General features: G+C 46.2%; 1 protein-coding gene across 5 annotated transcripts in view; it reads left to right on the forward strand.

The window, feature by feature from the left end:
- The first annotated feature begins 1322 nt into the window (after positions 1–1322).
- Positions 1323–11069, forward strand: part of PEX26 (peroxisomal biogenesis factor 26) — a 28217-nt gene continuing 18470 nt past the window's right edge. The window contains exons 1-5 of one of the 5 annotated variants that reach the window (XM_008953642.7): positions 1337–2196; positions 2445–2755; positions 4023–4163; positions 7565–7860; positions 9227–9373. In XM_008953642.7, the coding sequence (XP_008951890.1) occupies positions 2526–2755; positions 4023–4163; positions 7565–7860; positions 9227–9373 (814 nt within the window). In that variant the 5' untranslated portion in view covers positions 1337–2196; positions 2445–2525. Of the gene's footprint in view, positions 3406–4022; positions 4164–7564; positions 7861–9226; positions 11065–11069 lie in introns of those variants that run through there. The other 4 variants (XM_055105361.2, XM_034949109.3, XM_063603358.1 and 1 more) reach the window with 4 other exon arrangements.

An 11069-nucleotide genomic window follows, 5' to 3' on the forward strand; every position in this document is an offset into this window, starting at 1 on the left:
AAAGACAATACGCATTTATGTTCCCCCAGAGGGAATGAATTCGCTTCTGTTTAGGATTTCTGTGTCTTCGCTTGAGAAAGTCTAGGTACTTGTAGACATAGAGGAGATGATGTGTCCCACTGGATGTGTGTTGAGGAATCCATTTGTGGGCATAATAGTGCTAAACAGTGGTTACATACGGACTAATATGAAGCCCGGGAATAGTTGAAAATTGGGTGAATCAGAAATGGAATACAATCATATTTTTATATGGTTTCTAGCTCTCCTCTCTCCTGCCTTAAATATCTTGACCTCATTCTGGCTGTCTCACTACTAAATAGGCAAATTTACTTTTAGCAAGGCTGCTTCTTTTAAGACTGTGCGTCCATCTCCTGGACAAATTTGGAATAGCAAGAAATTTGTTAGGCATTAAGGAAAGGGACTTTTCCAGGGAGCAGCCGCTTAGAGCTGGCCGCTTCTGAGCATGTTCGTCTTCCCAGGCCTGGCTCACATTTTCAGTGCTTAACGCGCATGGCGCTTTATGCGCAATATTACTTAATTCTTCCCTCAGCCATTGGGAGCTAAGGACAAACTGTTATCCCAATTTTACAGGTGAGGAAATCAGAGCTTATTTAAATAAATTGCCGAGGTCACACAACTAGTAAGCGACAAAATCTCAGTCAAACCGAGGCTCTTTTGGTTCAAAGATGTGTATTGAGCTCTACTCTGCTCTGCAGGGACAGAACTAAGTATGTTTGCTATTCAGGGGATACACAGTCATTCCATGAGCAAGTTACACAATGTAAGATAAGGACATTGTGAAAAACAAACCATACCGTACATAATGCACTTTATAGTAAAGTACTGGGAACAGAGTATTTGGTAAATTGTAACTATAATAATAATTTTAAACAGATCCACAAATCACACTTATTATTATATTCTGTTTCACCCGGGCTTTGCCAAGCTTCCCACATTTGTACTAGATCCTCTTGGCTTTAGTTTCTCCCCAGTTCTCTACCCTTTGAATTCACTCCAAAGCTTCCCTAGAATCTTTGCTCTCCTAGAAATTAGATTAAACAGGCACCTGCTCACATCATACATCCCCTGCCCTTGTCACCAGACATGCACACATCCATCTTCTGGGATTTCCGTTCTCTTGCAGAAAAGTCTGCATGGGAAGCTGAGGCAGAACCAAGTCCACCAGACTCCGAGGAAAGAGAAGTTTGGACCCTGTAACCAGATAAAAGTGAAGCCAGGACTTCATTTATTCCACAAATACTTTTTGACTACCTAGAGATGACAGGCACTGTTCAAGGCATTGAGGTTCCCACAGTGAACAAAAGAGACAAAAACGTCTGCCTTTGTGAGTTTATATCATAGTGGAAGGAAATAGACAATAAAAATAAGTAAAATATAGACATTGGTATGTAGATGGTGATAAATGATAAGGAGAAATATAAAGACAGATCGGAAGTGACAACAGTGGGGAGGTGGAATTGGTATCTGCATTTAACGTTGTTTTCTAACAGCAAATTCAGGATGGGGCAGAGAGCAGTGAGAAAATGAGGCCCTTATGCTCAGCGCCCCCAACCTCGCCTCGGTGGGGTCACTATTCATTTTGGAACATTGCCCTTGGGACCAACATATTCTCAGTGGTCCTTGTGAAGGTTTCCACCCTAAGTCCCTCATCCTCACCAGGCAATATTCATTCCCCTACAGCAAACTCCGGAGGCAACGCGGAGAAAGTGTGAATCAATTCAAGACTAAGGTTGCCAAAATGTTTGATCAGCTCTGCGTCAGCCTTGACATTACATTACATTACAGATCCCCTGATCGCCACCGTCGCAGAAGCTCTGAATTAAAAGCGTGCATGTAGCTGCACATCCATTGCTGGCACTTCTTTCGTTAGCCTCCGCTGGAACTGGTTAGTGAGGACCCCTCCATTTCACAAGACAGCTTCGGTTTTGGTTTGTTTTGACTTCCGCACCCCGAAGCTGTAGCACCAGTTTGTTTTCTCACGGCACAGAGGCGGCTTCCGGGGCGCGGCGTGCTGGGGGTTGTAGTCCGCGCTCTGCCTCCTACTTCCATTGCAGAAGGCGATGGGCCGAGAGCTGAGGAACTACAACTCCTAGAGTACCCCGCGCCGCCGGGACGCCGCGCGGCTGCGGGGCTGGGCGAGCGCAAAGATGTCCGCGCCCGCTGCCGGGAGGCGAGGTGAGTCTTTGATCGTAACCAGGAGCCCGGAGCTGAGGCAGTTCCTGCACGTGTCGCGGGGCCGGAGAAGCTAGGGCCAGGTATTCCAGGGATGCAAGAATCCTGCAAATCTGACGTGTAAACTGCTTCCCCAGCCTCCAGGCGAGCCCAGCTTTTGCCTCAGATAGGCCCCTTCCTTTTCCTTCTCGGGGAATCGACCTCGGGAAGGGGTGTGGGCAAAGAGATGAGGACGCTCCCTCTTCGCCCAGGCCAACTCGGGATATCCCGGAGCCTCTGGGGAGGCGGTCACTCCGACGTCTGAGGACCTGGGCCTTGGACCCGGACTCGTTATGAAGAGCGATTCTTCGACCTCTGCAGCCCCCCTCAGGGGGCTCGGGGGACCCCTGCGCAGCAGCGAGCCGGTGCGCGCGGTCCCGGCCCGGGCGCCGGCCGTGGACCTTCTGGAGGAGGCGGCCGACCTCCTGGTGGTGCACCTGGACTTCCGGGCGGCGCTGGAGACCTGCGAGCGGGCCTGGCAGACTCTGGCCAACCACGCCGTGGCAGAGGAACCCGCGGGCACGTACGTGCTGGGCTCGGAAATGAACCGATTTCCGGGCGCTCTTGTGGTGGGGCTCAAGGTCTCAGGAGTTCTGTCCTTCCCAGATTGCCCACAAGGAGCTTTACACCTGGCTTTCATCAGTGGTTTGTCTCCGAGAGGGTGGTCGCTCATCGTGTGCCCATTCTACAGAGAAGGGAAGTCGTGTAACAAAAACTTAGTGGGGAACCCACAGCCAATTATTTGCTCCTTGTTCCAAGGTAGAATGACATGATGGGAAGGCTGAATGTGTATTAAGTGCTAAGTTCTGTCAGTAAGCAGGTGGTAAAAGTCCTCTCCCAGGTACCTCCGCCCTCCCCGCCCCGCCCAAGGTTGTTTATTCCTGACCTTGGCTGATAATGGGGAATGGGGGTCATGGCAGGAGCAGTGTTCTGGTCCAATTAGAGGACTGGATTAAAGAATTAATTCAGGGCCGGGAGCTGGGGCTTACGCCTGTAATCCCAGCACTTTGGGAGGCCGAGGCAGGAGGATTGCTTGAGCCCAGGAGTTCGAGACCAGCCTGGGTAACATAATGAGCCCTCTTCTCTACCAAAAAGAAGAAAAAGAAAAGAATCCGGAGGAAAAAACCTTGGGCTTGCATTGCTCTTTCTAATGCCACCAGCCTCGTCTGGCAGGTGAGGGAGTCATTTCTTTGCATTGTAAAGTTGGGTTAGGCCACGCTAGGGAGGTGGTAGGTAGAATAGCTAAAGTTGACCGCAAAGAAGGATGATCTGGAGAGCCCTGGCTGTGTTTTAGGGGACTGGGTGGGAGCTCATTTCAGTGAATGCAGAAGGCTTTGCTTCTGGGTGTCTGGAGGAACCTTACTAGGTGGTGCCTTTTAGCCAGCTGTGGAGTCTATACCTCCACTCAGCCAGAAACCTTGCTCCAAGCCCATTTGTTCACAGAGCAAACTCTTAGTTCCAGCTCTCTTTTCAGCCACACACCGGTGCTGTGTGTTATTTCCCCCTCAGGATTACCCTTCCTCTTCATTTAAATCTGATTTCACCTGGATACAAAGATGAACGTTGAGCAACAGCTGACTTGCCTCTTGAAAGAGGGTTACAGGAACTTTTAGTTTCTGGAGGAAAGGGCAGCCCGTGAGACCAATTGTGAAGCCCATCTAAATACTAACAGGGATGAGAGAGATGATGGCTGCTGAGTTGGGAGCTGGAGAGGAACAGTCCCAAGGTGGAGGTGGGAATGGAAATGGAGGGGAACCACTTCTAACTGAAATTGGTTTTTCTGCTGACAGCTCATTGGAGGTGAAGTGCTCCCTGTGTGTTGTGGGGATCCAGGCCCTGGCAGAAATGGATCGGTGGCAAGAAGTCCTCTCCTGGGTCCTTCAGTATTACCAGGTCCCTGAAAAGCTACCCCCCAAAGTCCTGGAGCTGTGGTAAGTCTTCTTTGCTGACTCATCAGATCGGTTCAGAAACGAGAGGATTTTCATCTCCTCTCCTAAATACCTACTCTTTTCCCCTTCCCTACTATTGCCCTCCACATCGGATTCTTTCCCTTCACTTTTTTTTCCCCAGACTTCCATACATAGCAATAAAGAATAAGGGGGAGGAATTTAGGAGTAGAATAGATATAAAGAAGGGAGGAAACAGGGAATAGGAGCGACGTGGGATGACAGAGTGGACAGAGCTGAAAGAGCAGCTTGCTACGTCCTAGGAATTCCTAATTCTTAAAAAAAATTTTTGTTTTGTTTTGTTTTGTTTTTTGAGACGGAGTCTCGCCCTGTCGCCCAGGTTGGAGTGCAGTGGCACGATCTCTGCTCACTGCAAGCTCCACCTTCCGGGTTCACACCATTCTCCTGCCTCAGCCTCCCGAGTAGCTGGGACTACAGGCGCCTGCCACCACGCCCAGCTAATTTTTTTGTATTTTAAGTAGAGACGGGGTTTTACCGTGTTAGCCAGGATGGTCTCAATCTCCTGACCTCGTGATCCACCTGCCTCGGCCTCCCAAAGTGCTGGGATTACAGACGTGAGCCACCGCCCCTGGCCAAAAAATAACAAAGTTTTAAAAATTGACACTTGTACATATTTATGGGGTAAATTAGACATTTCAATATATGCTGTGTATATGTTGTATAATGATCAAATCAGGGTAGTTAGCATATCCATCACCTCATGCATTTATCATTTGTTTGTGACAGGAACATTCAAAAGCCTCTCTTCCAGCTATTTTATAATATACAATACCTTACTGTTAACCATAACCACCCTACCGTGCAATAGAACACCACAACTTATTCCTCCTATCCCACCGTAACTTTGTACCCATTGACGAACCTCTTTCCGTCTTCCTTTTCTTCCTTCCTTTCCCAGTCTCTGGTAACCACTGTTCTACCGTCTGCTTCTATGATATCAACTTTTTTTTTTTTTTTAAAGATTCACATGAGTGAAATCATGTAGTATTTATCTTTCTCTGCCTGGCTTATTTCACTTAACATGATGTCCCCCAGGTCCACCTGTGTTGTCATGAATGACAAGATTTCATTCTTTTTTATGGCTATATATCATTCCTTTATATATATATGCGTGTGTGTATATATATACACATATATATAAACACATATATACACGTATATACATATATGTACACATATATATACACACACACACACACGCGCACACACACATTATCCATTCATCTGTTGTTGGACACTTAGGTTGATTCCATATCTTGGCTGTTGTGAATAGTGCTGCATTAAACAGGGGAGATAATGGATTGCTAGATCATGTGGTAGTTCTATTTTTATTTTTTTCACCTGGCCATTCTTAAGTTTATTTTGATGACACCCAGTGACAGTTCCCTGTACCTAGAAGAAGGCGTTGGGACTCTTGATGTTGGAGTGTGGCTTGTGCTGAAGACACAGGAGCTGGTAGGGCAGCAGGAACCTGATCTTGGAATTGTGGAACTGCTTGACTGTCGGCCGGTGGCAGTACCAGAAGCGGGACTTGGCACAACTTGCTTAGGTGCAGAGATTCGCTGGCAGTAGAGGGGCAGCATGTGGCATTTGGGGGTGGGCAGGCAGCAAATACTCTCTCAGTGTGCCCCAGGCCTTCATGGCATTCTCTCAGCACTTGCCACCACTTACAAAAAGGAAGTGCCGTCTTTCCTATTTTGAATTTTTTAAAGGAACCTGCATTCTGTTTTCCATAATGGCTGTACTAATTTACAGTCCCACCAACAGTGTGTAAGTGCTGCCTTTCTCCACATCCTCACCCACACCAACACTCGTTTTCTTTTGTCTTTTTGATAAGAGCTGTTCTAACTGGAGCGAGGTAGTGTCATTGTGGTTTTGACTGGCATTTCCCTGATGATTAGTAGTGTTGAGCATTTTTTCATATATCTGTTGGCCATGGTATGTCGTCTTCTGAGAAATGTCTATTGAGGTCTTTTTCCCTTTTGAATCAGGTTTTTTTTTTTTTTTCTGCTGTTAAGTTCCTGATATATTCTGGATATTAACGCTTTGTCAGATGGATAGTTTGCAAATATTTTCTCCCATTCTGTAGGTTGTTTCTTCACTCTTAATTGCTTCCTTTGCTGTGCAGAAGTTTTTAGTTTGATGTAATTTCATTTGTCCATTTTTGCTTTTGTTACCAGTGCTTTTAAGGTCTTACTGAAAAAAACACTTGCTCAGCCCAGTGTTGTGAGGCATTTCTCCTATGCTTTGTTCTAGTAGTTTCATGGTTTTGGATTTTACATTTAAGTCTTGAATCCATTTTGAGTTAATTTTTGTATGTGGGGAAAGGTAGGGGTCTGGTCTCTTGCATATGGATATCCGATTTTCCCAGCACCATTTATTAAAGAGACTGTCTTTTCCCCTGTGTGTGTTCTTGGCACCTTTGTTGAAAATCAGTTGGCTGTAGGTGCATGAATTTATTTCTGGGCTCTCTGTTCTGTTCTATTTTGTCTGTTTTTATGCCATACCATGCTGTTGTGGTTACTGTTATAGCTTCGTGTAGTATGGTTTGAAGTCAGGTAATATGATACCTCCAGCTTTGTTCTTTTTGCTCACAACTGCTTTAGCCATTTGGGGTCTTTTGTGGGTCCATACGAATTTCAGGATTGTTTTTTCTGTTTCTGAAGAATGCCATTGGTGTTTTGATAGGGATTGCATTAAATCTGTAAATTGCTTTGGGTATTTTAATAATATTCTTCCAATTTGTGAATGAACACGGGATATCTTTCCATTTTTTGTGTGTCCCCTTCAACTTCTTTCATCAATGTTTTATAGTTTTCAGTGTAGAGATCTTTTGCCAGCTTGGTTTAATTTATTCCTAGGTATCTTATTTTTTTGGTAGCTATTGTAAATGGAATTGTTTTCTTGATCTCTTTTCCAATGGTTCACTGTCACGTATAGAAACGCTGTTTTTTGTACATTGATTTTTGTATCCCACAACTTTACTGAATCCGTTTATTAGTTCTGTCTGCAAACAGGGATAACTTGACTTCCTCCTTTCCAATGTGGATACCTTTTATTTCTTTCTGTTGCCCGATTGCTCTGGCTATGACCTCCAGTACTATGTTGAATAAAAACGGTCAAAGTAGGCATCTTTGTCTTGCTCCTGATCTTAGAGGAAAGGCTTTCAGCTTTTCCCATTGATTATGCTGTTAGTGATGGGTGTGTCGTGGGGAATTCCCATGAGCATCATCATTTCATCGGAAAGGGCTCGAGGACACAGTGAGGAGGGGCTGGATAGGAGAAGCATAGTGGTCATGGGAAATGAACCAATCATTGAGCACTGACTCTTCTTTTGTTGGGACTGGGTTTTTTGGGGAATGCAGCATTCTTTTATACAGCAAAATGCAAGAGCCTGGAGCTGTGCTGGATGTGGTGGGTGCCTGGCTCCAAGACCCAGCCAATCAAAACCTTCCAGAATATGGAGCCTTGGCAGAATTTCACGTGCAGCGGGTGCTGCTGCCTCTGGGCTGCTTATCGGAGGCTGAGGAGCTAGTGGTGGGCTCTGCAGCCTTTGGTGAGGAGCGGCGACTGGATGTACTTCAGGCCATTCACACAGCGAGGCAGCAGCAGAAACAGGAACACTCAGGCTCTGAGGAGGCCCAGAAGCCAAACCAGGAAGGTAGGACATTATCCCTCTGCTACCTCTGTAAAGTGGACTTGCGGGCTTATACTGTACCTCGGGGTCTGTCGTGAAACTCCTGCGAGCTTAGAAGCAGTTCTTTGTATGAATAACTCTTGAGTCACAGAATAGGAGGCCTGTTGATTTGCTTAACAAAGTGAAGGCCAGACCCTCTGAAGTTGGCAGCGGAAGGAGAATCTCCACATGGGAAGGTGTTGCTGGGTCTTGGGACCTTGACTTGTCTTTTGAAAGTCATTTTCCCATTGGAGTCCTCTGATGAGGTCTCTTGCTTCCACCATACTGGTCTGGGTGGGATGTCCTTCCTCCTTTAAATGCTGGCCCCAATACAGACACAGCTGAGATCTGCTGGGATAGCCAAAGGAATATAAGAAACTAATTTGCAGACCCTTTCCCTGGTCGCTGAATCTTTTCCGCCCTTTTCCTTGAGTGATGATCTAGTCTAGTTGTGAATACTTCCAAGGACAGAAAGTCACCATCTCTCTCTTTTTTTTTTTTTGAGACGGAGTCTCGCTCTGTCACCCAAGCGGGAATGCAGTGATGCGATCTCCTCTCACTGCAAGCTGCACCTCCCAGGTTCACGCCATTCTCCTGCCTCAGCCTCCTGAGTAGCTGGGACTACAGGTGCCCGCCACCACGCCTGGCTAATTTTTGTGTTTTTAGTAGAGACGGGGTTTCACCGTGTTAGCCAGGATGGTCTCGATCTCCTGACCTCGTGATCTGGCTGCCTTGGCCTCCCAAAGTGCTGGGATTACTGGCATGAGCCACTGCGCCTGGCCTGAAAGGTTCTGAAAGGTTTTAAAAAACTTTTACAAAGATGCATTCAATATAGTAAATAATATATAGTCAAAATAAGTAATAAACACGAGGAAAACAATTTATATTCATGAGATTTGCAAGAGTATGTGCAGTTAAGGAATGAAGGCTTTAGCCAATACTTAATACCCTTTTACTAAGCTCTTTTTTTTATTTTTTTGAGACGGAGTTTTGCTCTTGTTGCCCAAGCTGGAGTGCAATGGCACGATCTTGGCTCACTGCAGCCTCCACCTCCCAGATTCAAGTGATTCTCGTGCCTCAGTCTCCCAAGTAGCTGGGACTACAGGCACACACCACCACGCCCAGCTAATTTTTGTATTTTTAGTAGAGACGGGGTTTCACCATGTTAGCCAGGATGGTCTCGATCTCCTGACCTTGTGATCCACCTGCCTCAGCCTCCCAAAGTGCTTGGATTACAGGCATGAGCCACTGCGCCTGGTCTGCTCAGGTCTTAGAAGCAAGCACAGAGGTCGGGGTCAGGGAAGCTGATTCCCATGACATCCCTGAAGCTGTGCTCTGTCTCCCTGGCCAGGCTCTGTCTCCCACAAGTTCCTGTCACTACCGATGTTGGTTCGCCAGCTTTGGGACTCTGCGGTGAGCCACTTCTTTTCTCTGCCCTTCAAAAAGAGTCTCCTGGCTGCCTTGATCCTCTGTCTCCTGGTGGTGAGGTTTGATCCAGGTAAGAGGTGGAGACTCTCCCCTGTCCTTCCTGGGAAGGGGTTGTTGCCAGGGCTGGGCCTGTGGGAGTGGGTGTTTGTCAGAGTCCTACTGGGGAGGGGAGTCTCTCCTATGACATTTCCCCTGAGTCTGTTCCACAAGGAGGAATTGCTAGACTGGGCATGAGCCAGCCCCACCCATAAGGAGAGGCCAGTCCTGGAGTCTATGAGAGCAGCCAGGAGAAAGTCCACTTGGCCCTGCTGACTCCTGAACATGGACTGAGTCATAGTCCTCCACTTTTTCTAGGGCTGAACTCTGACTAGAACCTCAGAATTTAAAAAAACTTCCTCTTGGCCAGGCACGGTGGCTCACGCCTGTAATCCCAGCACTTTGGGAGGCCAAGGCAGGCAGATCACAAGGTCAGGAAATCGAGACCAGCCTGGCCAACATGGTAAAGCCCCATCTCTACTAAAGATACAAAAAAAATTAGCCAGGTGTAGTGGCACATGCCTGTAGTCCCAGCTACTTGGGAGGTTGAGGCAGGAAAATAGCTTGAACCCAGGAGGCGGAGGTTGCAGTGAGCCAAGATCGCACTGCTGCACTCCAACCTGGGCAATAGAGCGAGACTCTGTCTCAAAACAAAAAACAAAAAACAAAAAAACTTCCGCTCATCAGAATATCTACAAAAGTGTTAATTCAAGTATTAATGTCTCATGAAGTGTTAATTCAAAGCAAGTTGTAAATGAAAAACTCATACATTTTAGAAAATGTGGAAAATAGGCCGGACATGGTGGCTCACACCTGTAATCCCAGCACTATGGGAGGCCGAGGCGGGTGGATCACCTGAGGTCAGGAGTTCGAGAACAGCCTGGCCAATATGGTGAAACCCCGTCTCTACTAAAAATACAAAAATTAGCCAGGTGTGGTGGTGCGTGCCTGTAATCCCAGCAACTGGGGAGGGTGAGGCAGGGAGCATTGCTTGAACCCAGCAGGCGGAGGTTGCAGTGAGCCAAGATTGCACTGTTGCCCTCTGGCCTGGGCTACAAGAGCGAAACTCTGTCTCAAAAAAGAAAAAAAAATGTGGAAAATAGAGAAAAGTATAAAGAAGGGCATAGAAATCTGCTACTCTGCTATGCTTTCAGTCTTTTCCTGTGGATATAGAGATTGTAGGCAGTTACATGTCACACATATGCTTTCAAGCATGGCCTTAAATCGCTAACTATTCCAGTTCACAGGAATGCCCCTAAGTAATTTAACAACCCCTATTATTGAACATTTGGGTGATTATTCTGTTTTCTGCCTCGCTGTGAAGAAGGAATGAGCTCCCTAAGTGATATTTGGGAACAACCCCAGTTATTTCCTGAGGATTGACCCCTCAGGTGCATGAAGCCAAACTTGGCACTCGCTCTTTTAGATTTTTTTGTGTTACTCAGTGTGAGTTATGTTCTAATCTCTACTCTTCTCATGAATTTAGACTTAGAATATGATTAAATAAGTTTCAAAATTTAAGAGGAAATCAGAAACCCTTATACTGGTCCCTTCAAATGGTTTGTCTATTTTGAGAAGTGCCATTTGTTAACTTAGTCTTTAGATTCTCCCTGTTTCCCCATTTCTCTTTCTCTTATTCAGTGAGCTTTTAAAAAATATTTATTTATTTATTTTTATTTTTATTTTATTTTATTTATTTAGTTTTTGATACTGGGTCTTTCTCTGTTGCC

This window comes from Pan paniscus, chromosome 23 (genome assembly GCF_029289425.2).
Source record: "Pan paniscus chromosome 23, NHGRI_mPanPan1-v2.0_pri, whole genome shotgun sequence".
NCBI lineage: Eukaryota > Metazoa > Chordata > Mammalia > Primates > Hominidae > Pan > Pan paniscus.